The following is a 20313-nucleotide window of genomic DNA, read 5'->3' on the forward strand; positions in this document are numbered from 1 at the left end:
AGAAAGACTGGAGAACATGCCATTTAAGTAAGGGTCATCTGGAACGACTACATGAAAATAACTAAACTTGTCCTCTGTTGTGACAGCTACACATTTTTTCAACTGGAACTGTTGTTTTGTATACAGTGAGGAGGACAGTAAGGAGTTAAAAAAAATAAAGCTTATTGTTGGAGAACTGTAACAGTCTGCATAAAGATTGGTAGTCAAGACAATGCACAAAGCACTGTGTTCAATGTCTATTTTTATTCTATTCAGTTTACATAGGACCAGTTCACGACATGTCATCTCAAGTCACTTTAAAAGGTCAATCGCACAGACTTATTGGTTAAAACGTTTTGTTTGTATTAGGAAACCCAGCCAGCTGCGTTGAGTCATTGACTTGTAGCGTTCATCCCTCCTGGATGGACATGTTGCCACAGTGAACAGTCGACACTTGCAGAACGCTTTCTAAACTCCTGATCCTTACACACGTTTGTGCAAGGTAAGACATTTGGGGCAAGGGAAAGCTGATTTAGGAGAAATCTGAAACAAGTGATAGTTGCATTAAAGTGTGTAAACTAAAGGCCTCCATCATCTTCTAAAGTCCTAGTGGCACATTTAGCTTCTACAGGTCAATATTGCCCTATTTCTGCTATGTTTGCATCTGGAGTATTCAAGTAGATCACTATTTCATAATGCTGTATTTCATTTTGAACACTTTAAACCACCAGGGGTTTAAAGTGTTCAAAATAATTGTGGGATTCTATTAAAAGTGGTCTTCGTCAGTAACTTTCCAGGACAAAAGAAAGTAGTTTTAAGTTAAACGAGTTGTTTCAGGAAACTGAAAAAAAAAAAAAAACATCCAGAGAAGGCCTAACGCCTCTTTGGGTCCTGATACCATTTACAAACTCGATCACATACTGGGAAATACTTTTGGATGTTTGGGTAGACCTCCAAGACAACAACAACAACAAAAAAAGCATGTAAAAACCAAATTTAGATATGGGTCTATAGGCTGTATAAAGGACAATGGATGATTCAAAGCCATCCTAATGACTGAATTCAGGATAGTTCAAGCCTGGTTTAACTCAATTTGTACCTTCTAATTCCGCTTGGGAACAATAAAGATTTTGTTGCTCGACTACCTCTTTTATTTATTGTCAGCGCTGTTGCCTCAGAGCGTTGGCTCTCAGAGTTCTGATGTTTTCCCCTGTTAGAACGCCTCAAAAACAAGAGTGCTCAAGTTTGCTCAAATTTTCAAGAGAAATTGAAGAAAATCTCTGAATATACTTTAAATGGCTCCCTTTGTCCTGTCAATGCACACAATGTAAAGTAGGCCTTTCAAAACTTTTATTCAACCATGGGAATGCTGAAGAAGATGGGGGGAAAAAAACCTCTCGTGAACTCAGGCTTCTGTATAACCGTGCAGCTAGGCTCACTCTTTTCCTGGTGGTTGCAACCCATTAAACAATCCAAATCCTCTCTTGGGAGGAGGAAGATAATCAGGAGGAGGGATTAGAGAAAGACAGAGAGGGGGTAGAGTTTTAGAGAAAGTTGCTGGAGGAGGAGATTAGGAGAGTGGGCAAAAAGGAAAATTAGATGGGGAGAATGGGGGTCCTGGAAAGGAGGCAATAGGAGGAACAGAAGAAAAGGGACTTTCATTGGAGCTTTCTTTGGTTGGGAGGAAGCAGAAAAGGGTGACGGATATGTAATAGTGGTCTTCAGGGGGTGTTTCCTTTCACCTGCAAACAAGTTCCTCTTTTGAGAAGCAGGTTTACATGGAGACTGATTGTTCCACTGAAACTGAAAGACAGCAGTTAGGGTTCAGCGGGGGTATTTTTGTCTCCTTTTCTACGTCTTTGCCCTGGTCCCCTGTGTCAACTAATAGAGTCAGAGCAGAGCATGAGCAGAGATCCACTGGAAGTGAGGCCATGAGTGCTGCCTGCTCTCAGAACTTGGCTTGTTTCTGTAACCAAAACGTACAATTCACATGGCTTGTGTAGAGAAATATGATAGGGTCTTCTCACTTAGGAGTACTGGTTAACTGTAAAAGCTCCAATTTATTTCTAACAACAACAAATAGAACGCAACTCTCAACGTAGAACGTTAGGATTGTTTGCCTGCATCAAGGCCACGACATTTCTAGTTCTCATCTTAGCTGCAGACTCATATTGAGTAGAGGTTTCTTCTCATGCAGTTCTCTCTAACTTGCAATAATCTGTTGTTCGATTAATTGATCAGATCAGAAATTACTTGATGACATGTTATACTGGTAATAATGAGGGAAATATGAAACAGTTTCTCCACCAAGTAAAAATGTATTGCTATGATTGCTTCTAAGAGTCCTTCGATTCTGAAGAAGCAGGATAAGGTGGGGCACACAGAACAACTCTGCTTGGCCATAGGAGATAGACTGAAGAATAAAGTATAAAGCCCTGAATCAGTAAAATAAGGTACAAGTGACTGCAGCTGCAGCAAGGCCAGCAGGGGGCCCCCAAGAGCCCTGGGTTTCTCATAGAGAAAACAACAACACACCAACTAAATGCTGTTAAAAAAAAAAAACAAAAAAAAAAAACTTTGAATACAGAACAGTATTATACTGTATTTCCTCAAATCTGTCCCGTACCGTAGAATACAATGGATCATGGGCAATATTTACTCTTTCTGTGGAAATACTGTAAGATACTGTAAATAGTATTGCATTCTGGGAATTATCTGTGGTTAGAAGGCTCTGCTGTAACATAATTTTACAGTAGTTCTTAAGCAGATATTGTGACATGTGTAAGTGAATGTTTTACTTTTCGACAGATATCTAACTTAATCTGCAGTTTCTGAACACCTCCCTCGTTAAGTTTAAGGTAAATTAATCAATCTGGCAATGTTCTTTAAAGTCTGTAATTTTTTACTTCAATTTAAACTTGACATTAAACTCTTAATCTGTGCTTTCTTAATTCCCTTTACTGTGTGGTTGGAGAGCTAATAGTATGAAACAGGTTCTACATTCAAAATGACTTGGAAAGTTTGGGCTGAATTAAGTTTATAGAGCTAAAGTTTTAAACAATTTTTAAAAGCCACTGTTATATCTGAATGTGGAAAAGACTCTTCTCCAGAAACAGCTTGCTAATATTGTTTGCTAATTTGATGTGTTTTCACAAATTAATGTCAGTGTTTACAATCATAAACAGAGCATATTATTTTCATATCTGGCCTGTATTTGATGTTTAATTTGCAATAACTTTAGTCAGTTGAGCTGTCTGAAAAGCCTTAACAAAGAACCATATGATCAAGACAGCAACTCTGGCAGTTTTTTTTGCCTTTGTGAGATGTGGTCACCTTTGTATTTTAAATTGTATTGATAACTTTATGGTCAGCAGAACTGTGGCATACCTTTTTCTATGTTACAGAAGGTTCAGAGCCTTCATTTCATGTTTCATGCTGACTTGTTCAGGTGAAGGTAAAAAAAAAAAAAAACACCCTCTTGGAAAGGATTTGAGTTGAAGGGATTGTCAATTGTCTAATGTATACACTCTTACTTTACATTAAGGAGGACTCATATCAGTATTTTGGGTCTTTGTGATTTGCTGCAATATGTTCTGAAATAAAAGAGAAAATTTCTATTGTAGATGCAAAAGTTATATTTTCATTGTTATTTTGCTCTTCTTTAATATAAGTTTAGTTTTTAGTTATATTAAGTGACTTTTTGGGCTCCCATCAATTATAGTGGAACCAAAGAAGGAAAAGTCAAACAATCTCCTGCATTCGTCATGTTGTATCTGGACTAAAGGAGTGTGGCTGAAAGACAGAAGCTTTGCATTTCAGACAAAACATCCAGAACTGGCTAAAATCATCCAAAATGTTGTGGGAAAATTAGTCTGATAAAACTAAACCCAGGCAACAAATTCAAAAGAAAAATCTGACACAGAAAGAATTGTGAACATCACCAAAAAGCACGCCCTACCCACAGGGTACTATGTTGGCTGTAGTATCTTGATCTGGGATTACTTCTCTTCAGAAGGAATTGGGGTTTGTGTCAAGGTACGTGAAATCGTGAACAGGTCCAAACAGAGCTGGTGTCTGACAGATTTATTTTTCAGCATCACAGTGACCCATACATTCATCAAAACCAACAGAAAAATGACTTCATATTAAAAAAAATGAAAGTGTGGGAGTTGTCTGAGGCCCGAGGTCAGAATTAAATTACACAGGAAATCTTTGAAGTTGGTTGAAGAGAATTGTGGACAAGAGATGTCCCGACAATCTAAAAGAGTTTGGGAACTTTCACAAGGTAATTTAGGCAAATATTAAGTTAAGAGGTTGCTGACAACCTCCTATCAAAGAAGACTGGGGACTAAAACTGAATCAAAAGGTATTTTGACCAGAAGTTGAGGGTGTGCACACATAGCAACTGGATTATTGCAGTTTTTTAAACAGTTTTATACTAATTTGTTGTATTAAAACAAAATCCTAGAATACTGCAATAATTGAGTAACATCTGATAATTGATTGAACTAGAAAAAAAAAATTAATGAGAGATATATAAGAAGCTAATGGGATAGAAGTAGCTTTTGTGTTGGCAGTTCGTAAGAACAGGAACACGCCCATGTTGGTTTATTTGCTTAGTTTTCTAATATTGTTCAAGCTTATCCCAGGTATTTTCTAATAGTCGGGATAAGCTTGAACAACACTCTAAAGAAAACCTCTCCAGATGTGACATTTTACGAGCAGGGAAAATATAAATGAGACCCACTCTTAGTGCAACAGTGTGTTTTAGCAGCTAACAAGTCCACACACAGCCACATTGCTGTCTAATTTGCATTATCTCACGGGTTCGTCTTCCTCTCAAACTCACCCACATCTCTTTCTCAGCACTTTTCATCTTCCCCCCACCCTCACCTTTTTTTTTTTCTTTCCATTCAGCTTCTTCCGCTCATGCATGGCGGGATGCTCGGTCTCACAGACACAAACACAAACCTTGTCTCCACGGCCCATATGTTGACCTGTGGTGGACCTGAATGCAGCCATCTGCCTGCCTTTCCTATGTCCCGCAGTGCACAAGTGTGGGATAATGTCTCCTGGAAACAATGCCACATACCCATACAAGCACACACATGCCTCTAAACCCTGTTTTGCTAACCAGTCGGTCCCAGGACAGCCGGCAACATAATAGGGCTTGGGTAGAAATAAAGAAGAATGAAGAACAAAGCAGTAAAGATTTCTTGAATGTTACAAATAAGGATGCTTAAGAAGACCAGGCTCTTTATTTGAACAGAAAAAAACAAACAGTTTAACATTTTTATACATTTTAAGCAGACACAGAGAAATCACAGAAGGGAAAGCCTGTCAGAACCTGTGATATTATTAGAAATAAAAACATGCCTGTACAAGCATGTGTTTTGGTTGCCTAGACTACATAAGACTAACTAGGTCACATGTCAGACTGCGAAGTGGAAGCAGCCATTTTCCGTTTTTATCTTTACAAGAACCATCAGGGGCATTAATGCTGGAATATAAATTCTTACGGAGCCCTTAAAAAGTACTCACACCCTTTGAACGTTGCCACATTTTGTAATGACACAATCACAAACTTCAATTTGTTATATTGGGATATATGTTAGAAAAAAATCTGAAAGTTATGCATAATTATCAATTAGAAAGAGCACATTAAGTGGCTTTTCAAAGTTTTTACAAATTAAAATCTGAAAGACGCAATTTAACTTCAGTATAAACACAGCTGCTCTGTGAGCACCTTAGATGTTTGTTAGAGAGCGACATAAGTGAACCAACATCATGAAGACCAAGGAACACAGCAGACAGCTCAGACAGCTCAGGGAGGAAGCTTTGGGGACATTTAAAGCAGGATTAGGTTATAAAACAATTAGCTTGAGCTTTGGATTTTTCATGGCTTTGGATATTTCATAGTTCAATCGTTGGAAAACAAGTAATGAGAGACAGCTGCAAGGCTACCAAGACATCAGTGCTCACATAAACGGATTTGCCAGGTAAAGCGAGTGATAACCGGAGAACAGCCTAGAGGCCCCTGGGAAATCTGGAGAAACTGAAAGAATACACAGCTTGGTAGGAAGATTCTTCATATGACAGCTATTAGACATGCTCTCTGCAAATCTGGCCTTTGTTGATTACAGGCAGAAAATAAGCTTTTGCTGCTGTCAATTAAAAGAATATTCTGCCTATACTCTGATTATATAGATTAAGAGGAAAAACGGTTGAATGGCTTCATAAACATCTTATTCAACAATTTCTTAGGCTCGATGGATTCACACCTGACCCTGAAGTCGTGAGTTGCGGAGTCCCGCAGGGATCCACTTTCTTAAGAGTATTTTTCTGGTGAATTTGTTTATTCCCCCCTCCCCCCCCCCGTACTTATTGCTGTTGAAAACAATTATTCTAATACTCATTTATTCTCAAAATCTCCATGGCAATAATTGCTCCAGTTGATTTTGAAATTAGCCCTGCGACAGACTGGTCGACCTGTCCAGGGTGTACCCCGTCTCTCGCCCGGTGAACGCTGGAGATAGGACACCAGCACCCCCCGCGACCCCATAAGGGACTAAGCGGGTTAGAAAATGGATGGATGGATGGATTTTGAAATTACTCTGAAGCGGTTTAGTCAAGATTTCTTGATTTGTATCTTAATCTAAATGAATCATATTTGTATCTAAAAATAAAGCTCTTCTGTTTAGTATTTCTGTTTACATTGAAACATTTAATATTGCAGGTCTCATTTCAAGTTTTCTTGCCTTTTTGACATTTTCAAAATCATATTTTATTTCAAGTAGAATATCCAAATTATTGGAAATGGAAAAATATATGGAAAAATGCTCCATAGCTTAGTTTAGGTTTAGTAATTATATTCCATAGATTTATCTGCATCTAATTTAATTCTTTTATGTGTCCTGTCTTGGCACACAGCTTATGAGTGGAAACAAGTTTGTTTGTGATCAGTTTGTCGACAAGAGGTCCACAGTTATTAGAGTGGCGAGAACGGTAGAAGGCCTGCAACACACAGCCACCCAAAAGCACACTGTGACCCCATCCAGCGATACCAAAGGACTCCAGGAGGGGAGCAACCTGGGAGAAGTCAGGGCAGCCAAGTAATAATATTGCAAAAGGCATTCTGTAAATGTTTATTTATGAGCCACCTCTTTTTAGAGAATTTAAGATCCTAACAGTTTTTAACCCACATATAGCACCACACAGGTTGACAAACTGCTCTATTGAGTTTCAATAATTTAGTTTAATGTTCAAATTATTCTCGAGTCCATCCAAAAAAAAGTGATGAGACTTAATGTCTTTTTAATGTGTAACTGGGATGAAGTGTCATGCTAGAATCATGTTGCAATACATTTGCTCTCAAAATTAGTAATAACCGTGAAACTTCTTAAAAAACAAAGAAGGAAAAACCCCCTCAAAAAAACACAGCTATCTTGGTTATCGGATGATAACCGGCTGTTGATGATAAAAAGGGATTGTGCTTTAAAATTTTTTTTATAAAAGAAACACCATTTGGCATATCGTTAAAAGTTTGAGAAAGAGTAGTGAAAGAAATGTGCAAATCCAAAGCTGAATTTTATATAAATGTATACTGCTCAAAAAAATAAATAAAGGGAACACTTAAACAACACAATGTAACTCCAAGTGTTCTTTTTCTTTTTAGCAGTATATTATCAGAAGCAAGAGGAAATGGTAAAATGATCTGGAAGCAATTAAAACAGCTTACTAAATCCAAATGCACATAATTATAAATATGTGTTGATATCAGGAAAAACTATAATCATGCTCAGCTAGCGACAGTTTTCAATAACTTGTCATCAGTCAGACTTACCATCACAGTGTTAACCAATTCAAACAGAAATGCATTATAGAAAACCAACCAAAAAGAACTCAGATTTGTTAGAAACTAGGTAAATTGATTATTTTATTGTTCAGAAAGCTATTAATAGTGTGAACAAATCATTTGCATAGGATATGTATAACTTAGGTGTTATGTTTCTAATATATTTGTATATATATATAGCCTGTCAGATCAGATTTCACCATTGTTATATCCTGGCTAAATTTGATATTCTGGAATTTTGTAATTTTACAAATCACATTTTTTTAAACTGATTTTCAAATGTTTAATGGACTTGCACCCAAACCATTATGCAAGTGTATACAGGAATTGTAGGGTAACAGCAGACCTACCAGAATGGCTTCAAGCAGCAATTGTAATAGAACCAAAAATGTCAAAAATGGCGTTGTATCCATACCTAATGTATTATTTTTACTGTTTGATTATCTGTTTAAAAAGAAAACTGTCTACAAAAGCCCACACTCTAAGCACCATGACACAGGCAATGGACTGCGGTTTTTCAGTCTGTTATTGTGTTTGTCCCCATCAAATAAATCTAATAAAAAAAATAAAAACGATTTACACATTTAGTATCTGTTCTTTTTTTGAATGTTTCATTTCACGTTTTAGATGTTAATATGAGTATGTTGACTTGTACTTCTCTGTTATATGGGGTGATGCCCATAATAAACATCTTGGGGCTTCTTGTCTCACCCTTTCTTGTTACCTTTTGGATTGGTTGGGATCTGTCAGAGCTTTTTAAATTGTACTAATCAAAATTGTTCAAAGAAACCCGAAAGATGTTTTTGCAGTTTGCCGCAAGCCATTTAGGCAACACAGCAAACACTAAGAAAGTTGCTCTACTAGCAGGAAACCATTTTTTTTGCTATGCAAAACAAAACATATGCAGTGAAAAACCAATACACTATCCCACACTGTGAAGCATGGTGGTGACAGCAGCATGCCATAGGGACACTTTTTTTAATTTTTTTTAGCAGAGACAGGGAAGGTCTCCAGCACGGGACAAAACCTTAGATGCAGCAAGATAGCGAGGCAAAACATTGGAATGGTTTAGATCAATGATTATGAGTTCTGATGGCCAAGTCAAAGTACAGACCCAAACCCAAACCTGTGGCAAGCTTTGGTAAATTACCGTACAGATACACTTCCATCCAATTAGACTGAGCTTCGGTTTGCAGTAATCCCTGACAAATTGTTTGAGTTTCTGGATGTGCATTACTGCCAGATATAAAGATGTAAAAACACAAAGTGAGAAAAGAATTTCAGAATGTTGACTCAGAAGTTATGAGTTGATGGCACAGTTATCTTTATCTGTCTGACCTTTAACAGCCATGTGTCATTTCCCTTTTTGGATATCCGCTTTGCATTAGTCTTACATGTCCAATGAAACACCTTACTTTGTATTACAATACAAAAAAAAAAAGAAAAAAAAAAAAAAAGAAAAATAAAGTGGAATTTACTCTTGTGTAAGGAACTGTAAGCCAGGGCTACCAAAGAAATGGCTGTGAAAACATTGAAATGGAGTACAGAGGGCAAAGCGTTAAAGCATCTGCAGACCAGAACGAAAAGCAGAAGTGGAGTTTAGCAGCAATAATACAGGAAAGCACCCGAGGAAATGTTTGATTTTTACATTTGGAAGATTCCAGTTATTCAAATTTCATTAGTATGGAAGCAGATGAGATATCAAACATTGCTCTTGTGTTGTAGTGCCCTGCAGCTTACAGGCACATTTACAACTTCGACAGAGGACTCTTGGTTTTAGTTTTAATCATCAAGCTTGTCCGTTAACACCATTGTGATGATACTCTTCTAGTTCTCCCAGTTTGTTTAAACTTGTGCATTTTGTCTGAGCATAGCATAACAATTATTTTAAGTCTGCAGTAATTGCATACATCTTTCCTTTAGAAGTTAAAGAGCAACTAAAATTAAAATCTTTGTCACTTTTGCATATATATAAAAATTTTTTAAATAAAATCTTGCAATTTAGTGAGCAGAAGCTCAACAAACAGCCCTGTTGCAGGAGCTGGGGATCCTGTGATCGCTGGGAAACCTTAATTTTGTGACCCAGTGAGAAAGTGTGCAAATATTGATTTATACAAAGAATTGAGCGTTTAAATGTGAACTGCATGATCAGACAACGCAAGACCGGCGTTACAAACCCAAAAATCGTTTTACTCTAGTTAAAATGTAAACTATTCATAGTCACTGGGGAAATCGCAGTCAACAGTGCAAACCAGATGATGGTTTACTCGTTTCCTGCTTCCTTCCTTTTTTTCTTCCTTCCTGCGCACCGCACCTAAAAAACCTGCGAACAGCTGCTATTGCACACCGTCTGCACAACATTTTGAGAAAACCACTCCCAAAATAAAGATAAAATGACTGGAAGCAGAAAGAAATCACACATTCTGTCTAGTTAATGAATGGGGCTTTGTAATGTTAAAAAAATAAAATAAAAAAATAAATAAGTCACACAACCTATTTTTAAAAAAGAAACTTTATTTTCAGTACAAAAAAAAAAAGGCAGAAGAAACCCAAATATATTAAACTCGATACAAGAATTAACTGAGAAGTCCTCTATAAATACGATAAAATAAATTAAAGAAATTAATTTACTAAAGACAGTCACCTTTCATCTCTAAACAGGTCTCAAACTTGTCGACGAAAAAAAAAGCGATTCTTAAATAGACCAGGAACATCACGACGCCTGTTCGTCTAACAAACTACAATGTAAACACGCACAAAAAAAACAAACAAAAAAAAAAAAAAACAGCTGTGTAATGTTTCTAAAACACTAAGCATACGTGCCCTAAACCTCTACAGTATGCTGGCTCTAGTTCGGTAAGGCAACAGACACATTTCAAGTGGCTCTTATCAAGAGAACAGTATGGAGCCGTAACAGCAATGATTAATACTGAATGACAGAGAGATTCAACAAGGCAAAGATTGGCTAAAACGTTCAAGAAAGACGCAACAGTGCACCAGCAGAGGGGGGGAAACGAGAAAGGAGAAAAAGAATCAAATAAAGGATCAATTTAATTACACCGCTAGCGCATGAAACGGGGCAAACAAGAGAGCTGTTAAGAAGGATTCGCTTTAAATACACCAAAGGCAAGCGCCAATAACTGGCATCTCATTTGTGACTCGATACGTAGCTTACATCTGCTGATTAGACATGTTGCTGGTGCCTGCAAGCTGGTAACACATAAGACCGTTTGAATTAATGCTTCCCAGAAAGAAAGAGAGAAGAAAAAAAAAAAAGGTTCAGGTTTAAAACCAGTCATCTAAACACGACCTCAGACTGCACATTACAAAAAAATAACAAAAAAAAAACAACGAAAAAATCCGAACTACTTCACAAGCTAACGAACAACACTGCGCAGTTATTGGAGCAGACTCCTGAACGTTGGCCACCGAGTTTGTGCCGCCGTGACCGAGGAGCCGGAGCTGCAAAAACATCTTCTTTGGCTTCGTCTGGTACTTTAAACCATTCATAAAACGACTAGACAAGCAAACGGATGATGGGTTCAAACCAAGCTGGTCTCATCTAAATCTTTTTTTTTTTTATTGGTCAGTCTGCCTTTATGGCACATTTAAACTATTTAGATAAAGAATAAAAACCTATTTGTCAATGTAAAACAGCTATTCTGATATGTATCGTTTAGTTTAGGCACCGGGGGGGAATCTAAAGTCGTTTTTCTTTTAAACGTGCCACACGGGGTGCGGAGAACATCTTACATGTTGGTCAGGCTGAAATACAGAGATTAAAGGTTAGAACAGGCGCGTCTTATTTTAAAGCTTTCTGCCCGCGAGGGGCGGAAAACCAGCAGCATCTTAAGGAACGGAGAGCTGACTGAACACCGCCAGGCGTTTTCCGTTGCTGTCGGTGCTCCCCCCGGAGGATTCGGAGCCGCTGAGCGAGCCCGCGGAGCTGCCGCCCTCCTGGTCCGACAGGGAGGTGTAGGACAGGGAGCGCGCGCCCAACGACCCCAGAGGGACGTCGGGGGCACCGGGGCTCTGTCGCAGGGAGGGCGAGCCGGTGGGAGACAGTCCGCTGGGGGAGTAGCCAGAGTCGGGGGAGGGCAGGAAGGGGGCGCGCAGGTCGGCCTGGGTGACGAGGGGCGCGGGGGGCTGGCACTGCGGCGCGCTGGACGCCTCGAAGGCCGAGTCCAGCCCCAGGAAGGCGCTGGAGAGGAGGTCGGTGATGTCGGCGCAGGACGTGGCGGAGCCGGACGAGCTGCGTGTGAACGAGGCTGCGGCGGGTGGCGGAGGCGTGTGGCCGCTCAGGACAGACTGCAGGACATACTGAGGAGCTGAAGGAAACCCAGCGAAGCTGAAGCTCTGCCGGACGAGGGGAGGCCTGTGCGAGTGCATGGAAGAAGAAGACGAGGAGGAGGAACCTGCCGGCTGCTGAGGAATGTTGAGGGAGGAGGAGAATGCAGAGGAGGAGCGAGAGAAGGCGGCTTTCTTCTCCTCCTCGCCGTTGTGGATAAAGTGACAGCGGATCCCATACGGGCAGAAGCCAACGGTGTGGAAAGTGCGACAAGGCTCGGTCTTGTACTTTGGGTGTCTGTTAAGATCGCGCAGCTCCTCTGGGCCGTGGGCGAACTGGCACCTCCCGCCGTACTTGCACAGGCCGTTCTCGGTAAAAGACCGACAGAGTTCGGTTTTGTAGCGCGACGAGGAGTTGGATGAAGCGGAGGCGGCAGCCTGTAAAGCAGCGGGGCTCATCTCACTTTGGGACGTCTTCGGATCGGTCCTGGACCAGTCTAGACTTGCTCCCGGCACGCTCCTCGTCTCCACCAGGCTGACAGAGCGCTGGGAGAGAAGGGCAAACTTCCCCCAATGGTTAGAATTGGCAGCAAGCTGCGAGGGTACGGGACGGTCTGATGGCTGCCCCCATTGGCTGGAGGGCAGACTCAGGCCCTCTGAAGCATCAGCAGGGAGGCCGGGCAGGGGGACCGAGTCGCTTCTACACAGCTGGCGGACGTAACCTGGAGAACCCGCGGCCAGATTCAGCGGGGGAGGCGGTCTGCTCTGTTCTCCGAGGTCAAGACTGAGAAGATGCTGCAAAAAAGAAAAAAGAAAATTGTTGAAAGTTCAACCACACAATTACTTCTTTAACCCAATTTTTTCTGTCAAACATTTTTCAGCTGTTTTGAGTCACAAGTCAGGATGCTATAGACCTCAAATCCTTCCAGTTATGTTTTTTTTGTGACACCTTTTAACCCTAATTGGTTTTACACCAGTTAAGAAGCCGTACCAAAACGTAAGAATTAGTTCCTTACACCATTTACAGCACTTTTAATCCTTTAGGTGAGCGTCGTCGTCATGTTTCACCAACTGAACCCCATTGAGAAACACAATTCACACATCCAGCGATCAGAGTCAGTATATTTTTACCGTCGCTGACAATCAGCAGGTCAAAAAACACATAAACCTAAGATTCCTTTTCGTATTCATCAAGTGCATCATCAGCTTGTGCTCTACTGCATCTTTTTAACTCGAGGTTCAAATAAACAGCTTTAACACGTCAACAGGGTGATATTTTCTGATTCAATCAAAATTACTACCCAGAATAACGCACTTTTTGTCTGCGGTACAGTCCAGAAAACCTGGAATGTGACAATTTCATAATCATCAAGTCAGAGCTCAAAGAAAAATGGCACCAGTCAGGAAAAACCAGATCAGTCTACTTTGAATCAGTTAGTAAACATGGCACCGGATGTTAAAAACTCCTTTGAAACCTGTTTGTGCCAAAGATTTAAATACGCGGCGACACTGAGCGTTCAAAAACAAGCTGTTGCTGCATGCAACATCATTTTTCCCCCTAAAAAACGTCGTCAACATCTTTATAACACCATGGTACACACTTGAAATGATGAAAAATTTTAAACATGCAGCGACATGATGTCAGAATGTTATGAAAAACGCAAATTGGTCCCAGGAATGGCTGAGCAAATCCATTGCATCGTTTCTTTTAGAGATCTGAACTTGCATCTGGGAAGGACGTTGCACCCAAGCGCTTCCTGTCGCTAATCAGAAAACTAGTGGGATCTGCCAGTCATTGTGATTAGTAACCAGGCTAGGTGGTTTTAGCCGCACAAGTTAACAGAAGCGTACGCATCCATCTGTAGTAATGTTAATAAAAAAAAAACATTCAACAGGAGTGAGCATTAAGGGACGTTAAAGTCTATCCAGCTGGGCACATAATAAAAATGCAGAGAGTGAATGCATGACACCTGAAGTATAACATCCTACCATATAACATGCAGGGTTTTCCCCAGAGTATTATAACTTAACTTGCCCCCATGAGGCTAATCAGCAGGTCTCGCTTTATTACTACAAATTTGATTTCTCACTTGGAAAGGAATCACAAAACAAGAGGAAGGCTGCAAAACGTTGGAGGCATTTCAGAGACAAGACAACCTCGCAACAGTGACGAGTCCATAAAAAAATAAGACTGTCGAATACATTGCATTAGCCATTCAACCACTTTGTGTTGTGGAAAACACTGGCTTTGGCCGTCTGATGGACTTTCGGGCTAAGGGATGAACTCCTTTCTCGGCACTATATTTCAGACGCGCCACTACCTCTGCTATAAAGCAAGACTTGGGAGCGTGTTCAAGATATTTTAGCAGATGCAACAGCCATTTCATTTACAACCGAAATATGGAGCTCTGATGTTTGCCCGCTCTCACCGTTGAGCCTTACTGCCCACTGGATTGACTCTTCTTTCAACGTTATACTGCACACAAATGAGTTCTGCGGTTCTCACACAGCCGATGACGTGAAAAATGCCATCGAAGGAATGACGAAAGGATGTCAAATAGACAAAGAACGAGTCCATGCGGTTTAAAGAGAACGCCAGCAACATGCGCAAAGCCTTGGATGAAACGGAAGTGCGGAGCCTGGGATGCGTCGCCTCATCGTACACGAGGGTTTCCTTTCACAGCGCAGCGCGAGTGACACTATAGCTGTCGCAAGAAAAATGGTAGGCCAATTTAAGCATTGCCCCCTGACCTACTCTCGCCTAGAGGACATTCAGGTTGAGCTTAAAATGCCGGGAAAACACCTGAAACAGGATGTGCAAGTAAGATGGAACAGCACTCTGAGGGGGGCGCTTTTACTCTAGGAGGCCTTGCAGCATCTACAGTCTATACGCAAGCAAGCCTAACCTTCCCTCTACTGTGACTATACACCAGTGGATGTGGGCACAGAAAACTACATTAGTCCTAGCACCATTTGAAGAGGGCAGTGAGTGCAGACAGAGACATGTGCTGATGTCATGCCCTGCCATGACGGTGCTGAAGCGTGCCCTTTCTCGGGATGAAGGGAACGACGCAGGAATGAAGACCATGAAGAGCACCCTCCTCTAGGCTGTAAATAGGTGCTTCTTCTCACATGTTGGGACGGAGCCAGTCTACTGCATCGTCTCTTAAGTAGATCCCAGGTACAAAGACAAGCCAGTCTTTGTTCTTATTATGCCAGAATGAATAAGCAAATGTAGATTAATAATGTTACGTTTTACTTCTAGGTATATTTTTCAAGTCCAGCCATCCAGATGTGTGCCAAAGATTTGGTCTTAGAGATGGTGGAGAAGGTGTGCAGAGCCAGCAGGGACATACCAAATGTGGAGCCAGTGAGAGCAATCCCACGTGAAAGCCCAGCAGCAGCAGCAAGCTAGGAAGATGAGATTTTGGAAGAGTGTGAAGTTGAAACCAGACCTGCCACCTCATCCTGTCACTGAGGTGCAGAACTACCTCTCAGAACAAACCATTCCCAGGTCAGCCGGTCCACTAGATTAGTGGAGAACACGTGCTACGCAGTCCCTCACCGGCTGCTGGAGCAACCAAGTTTCTCTGCCCCGTGCACACAAGCGTGGACGCTGAGAGAGACTTTTCAGTGCTCCCTCAAATATAACGGACGAGAAGCGTAACAGTTTATCTGCAGACTTGATGGACAAGCTTGTCTTTATCAAAACAAAAAGAGAAAACAACCTTTCAATTCATTACTGAGGGTGAAACATTTTCTCACTAAGAGCTGCAAATGCAAAAAGAATTTAAGACGCTGTTTCACTTTGTTTCAATTGATAATGTTTCTTTTCCTGTTCTGCATTTTTTGTTCAGTATTTTTGGTGTGGGAGGTTAGGCGAAAGACCAATTTTAAGTCGAGTGATTTTATGTAAATTGTACTACAGAAAATATTACTTTATGGTTATTTGTGAACTTTAACCTGCACACTTTGCAAATTTAAGTTAGGAATGTAGGGCCTGAACGTAATACTTTATTTTATGCACTTTTGCTACAATTTAAGTACTATTTCTGTGGCGAAGTTCACTGCAAGCACTTTCAATGAAAAAGGGAGACAATTTTTATTTTTATATTGAATGTTGACTCAGCTAGCTACATGATAATCTTCCTTATTTTTATGTGTCATACTGAAGAGTCACACTCAGAGGTTTGTTACAAAAGATAAGAAATATTGGTCATGTTATAATGAAACAACAAACAAAACAAATGCAACCAGTATTGCCATACAGTTTTTTTCTTTTATGCTTTGAAAATATAGGTATCGGCTCTGTACTGACAAGACTAATCGTTTAAAATATCGGCTCAGAAGCCAAAATTAACAAAATCTGTATCAGGACATGCCTACTCTGAACAGCCTGCATGCTCAGCAACGACCTGCTCACATTTCTATAATAAAGTCTTATTTATAAAAAAAAAAAAAAAAAAAAAAAAAAAAAAAAAAAAAAAAAAAAATCAGCCATACATCATTTTGTAACTTCTTGAGAAAGTGAATTTTGGCTTTACATTAGCTATAAGCCAGATAAGCAGGGAAAGATACCTGAACCGTGCCTCTTTAATAGTAAAACTATAATCAATTAGTATTTGGAAAGATGCTGCCGTACTTTACTATTATTTAAAAAAAAAAGAGAAACCCTCTTACTGCGATATGCCACCAATCATTTGATCTCAATTACTGGAGTGTTTATATATATATATATATATATATATATATATATATATATATATATATATATATATATATATATATATATATATATATATATATATATATATATATAGTGTACTTTGTAACAAAGAAGAGGACGGTAAGCAGAATGTTGCTGCTGTGGCTCTCTGGATGTTAAGTGTGAAATGCACAACAGCCAACAATCCATGTGCAGCTGCGTTAAAACCTAGTGTTCAATCCTTTTAATGTTAATGGACAATAAATTACAGCCAGCAATGGGACAGAGCTAGTTATTCTGCTACCATCCATGGATCTCTCTCCTACAGAGGCTGTAAAGTCGAAGATGGAGAGGATCTGTAAACAATATTCGGACGTCAGCTAAAAAACGTTCCACCTCCAGATGTTGTTTAACAAGGGCCTCATCTAACAAATGTTTGACCATCCATTTTATTTCACATTTTTATGCACCGCAGTGCAAAGAGCGAGTTTACCGACACATAATTGCACAATTGATCTCTGCATTCCTGCACACAGAGGTCTTTATATCAAGCTTCTCAAAGTGGTGGTTTTAAACTAGCTGATCTCGGATGTGGACGCTACCAGCAGTCCTACGAGAAGCTTTTAGAAAAGCGGTTTGATCGGTTCGTCTCCATGAGCCTGCTTCCCAAGTCCTGATGAAAACAGCAGTTTTCCTCCAGACCAGGTCAGTGACGGGAGCCAAAACATCCCCAATTTATTGAAGCCAGAGCTTGTGCTTGCTACCATGGAAACACTAACAATTACACCTATTGTCGTTATGACAGAGATTACAATGAATGTTTTTAAGCGCTGGACAATCAATTGCATTTGCAATATAGTTTAAACAAAATAAATAGCAGAGGTCTGCAATTTTTGCCTATGTAACAATGGATAAAACTTATCCTTTAGGTGTCGGTAATATGTTTAAAGTGGGTTTGCGTCCACATGGAAGAGAGTGGCAGCAGTGAGATGTCATTTTATTACTTGTTTTACGGTTTATATAATCAATACTATTTAACAGAAACTTTCAGGAATCTTGCCATAGCATTAAATACCAGTCACACTGTTTAATACATAGACTTGTTTGTTGGTGGCACTCTTTGTTCAACAAGGATTTACGTCCAACTCAACAAGCAAATCTCTTGAATAAGAATATTCTTATTAATAAAAAAAAAAATTTCAATTTGTATGTTTTGTTGCTTGTGGTTAATGCAGAGAAAAGTAAAAATAAAATCCCAATTATGGTTGAAATAAATCACAATTTAGATTTTTGGTCCGTAGCCCTAGAAAGGTTGTCATCTGCATGTATCCTAACCCTTAGGGAGCAGAGGGCTGGCACCGTGCTGCGGCCAGGGAGCATTCACAGGGATAAGGCTCTTGCTCAGGGACCCGGAGGGGCAGTTAGTGGGAAGCAAACCAGAAACTTAGCGGCGTCTCCAGGACGCAAGTGCCCTGCTCTCTAACCACTAGGTCACCACATCCAAAAGGGGTCAGACAATGGAAAAAAGCTTCAGCAGGTTGATTTCAGTCTGGAAAGACAGTAGATATGCTATAGGAAATCATACAAAAAAAAAAAAAAAAAAAAAAAAAAAAACCTGCAGTCAAATAAACATAATTACCTATTGGGGTGTATCAACTGAGACTGCTTGTTTTAAATATTAGCCTCAGCCAAAGTAAATCCCTCTTATCTTACTTAGTAGTGTACTTTGCAGAGATGCACCAAGGAAATGGCTGGTGTCCGGATCCGTCCTGACCAGTGACTGGGTGGTTGGGAAACTAATAATTCTGGTCTTTCCCCTCATCAGTGAAAACACTTTATGGAAAACACGGTCCATATACAGATTTCTAAATCCTGCTGGTGAAACAGAAATCAGAATTGGTCAGAAACTGGCCACAAAATTCTGATCGCTGCATATGTCGTGTTCTACTGATCTCAATTTCGCAAACTGGAATAAATGTATGCCAGAGAACTAAAACTGTGTGATTTTGCTATCATGATCAACCAACAGTGCCAAGCAGCAGATGAGGATTTCTAATCATGAATTAGACACAAAACAAGCTTGCTTTGAGTCCAGTTTCATCAGCATAGATGGATGATAGCTGCTATTCTCAAAAGTAAAAAAAAAAAGAAAAAAGAAACTACACCAACTTAGGAGTCAAGCTAAAACAAGTTTCGTATACAACAACATAAGCCATGCAGAAATAATAAACGACTGTAGCCTAAGCCTAGGATTAAAACAAGAAAAAAAACATCCCCGATTTACATCTCAGTCTGACTTTGCCACTTTAAGCACAGTTAGCTGTTTTGGTTCAACTTTTTTTTTGGCGTTTACTTCTTTAAGAGGGCCACTTTGGACGAAATCAGCTCGGAAAGGCAGGAAACAGCAGAGTGGCCGCAGTAAACTACTTCCAGGCTGTCAAAAGTTGTCAGATTGTTTATTTTGGTAGTTTGATGACAGGACGGGCCGCTGTTATGAAGAAGTCGGTGAGCAGGCGCCACACCGCTCCGACCAGAGAGGGGGACAAACTAGCTTCAAGTTAGCAGATACAAAAAAAAAAAACAACAACACAGTAGCGATGCGATTAAAACTGGGCTCGGTTCTCATTGGTAAACACGGGGGCAAGAAAACGCAAAGACACGCAGACAGTTCAACCATGTGTGGCGTTCGTGGAGCAGCTAACAAGCTAATGTTAACATCCTCCCCCTTGCACGGAGCTCTAGCTAACCAACTTGTACTGCGCTAAACTCAACTTTTTTTTCCTTTTGCGCGCTTCCGCTCCCCCCACCGGGGCTCCGTTTACCTTGCTCACTATGTCCTCCAGTTCGGAAAACTGGTTGAGACGATGAGATGGCATTTTCGCCGAGTATTCAGAGCCTCCGTCCGGTCCAGTTTTACCCCAGCAGCGGCGGCCGTGTGCAGCGCGCTGGCATGAGTTCGGTCTGAAGTTTGTAGCCGCGCTCACTGCTGCTGCTGCTAAACAAGCCTCAGAGACGGAGACCACGTGTGGATTTAAAACAGCGCCGCTCTGGCCCCTCCCACGTGCGTCTGTATGGAGGAGCGTGCAGCGCACCAAAGCAGCCATCCATCATCAGCGTCGATTTAGTTCAGAAAGTCAATTCAAGTAGCGAAGCTTCATTAAAGATGCACTTTACACTGAGCGACCTTGCTCGTTTGAAGGAGATCGGGCTGCAGGACGCGCTGCTGAGATGTTAAGGAGGCCCATGTTGCTCTGATAAGATCCTCCGGCCCGCATCTGCATTGTTGGTCTTGGTCTCATCTTCGATTTGACAATACTCTGCAAATTCAACCACAGACTATTTGAGACTTTGAACTTCTAAAACAGCAGTGGACAAAACCACAGCAGACAACATGGCTCCCCAAATCGTGACCGACCTAGGAGACCTCACGGTGGACCTCAAACGACTTGGATTTTGTCCTTTTCCACTCATTCCAAACGCTGAGATC

The 20313-nt window shown here is 40.5% G+C and overlaps 1 protein-coding gene across 1 annotated transcript; it reads right to left on the minus strand.

Annotated features, from left to right (window-relative positions):
• Positions 1-10328: 10328 nt before the first annotated feature.
• zgc:114130 (uncharacterized protein LOC570332 homolog) lies at positions 10329-20001 on the minus strand. The gene is made up of 2 exons (XM_012856090.3): positions 19649-20001; positions 10329-12916 (listed from the first exon to the last, which is right to left on the minus strand). The coding sequence occupies exons 1-2, from the start codon at positions 19928-19930 to the stop codon at positions 11684-11686; spliced, it is 1515 nt and encodes a 504-aa protein (XP_012711544.2). The 5' UTR covers positions 19931-20001; the 3' UTR covers positions 10329-11683.
• Positions 20002-20313: the final 312 nt, after the last annotated feature.

The sequence above is a fragment of the Fundulus heteroclitus genome, chromosome 18 (genome assembly GCF_011125445.2).
Source record: "Fundulus heteroclitus isolate FHET01 chromosome 18, MU-UCD_Fhet_4.1, whole genome shotgun sequence".
NCBI lineage: Eukaryota > Metazoa > Chordata > Actinopteri > Cyprinodontiformes > Fundulidae > Fundulus > Fundulus heteroclitus.

What these genes read in the sequence shown, in the direction of transcription:
- zgc:114130 (XM_012856090.3), bottom strand. Translation starts at nt 19,930, where the DNA reads ATGGCTGCTTTGGTGCGCTGCACGCTCCTCCATACAGACGCACGTGGG. An exon ending in TGGAGGACATAGTGAGCAAG is followed by an intron (nt 12,917 to 19,648) that starts GTAAACGGAGCC and finishes TCTTTTTTGCAG; the next exon opens with CATCTTCTCAGTCTTGACCT.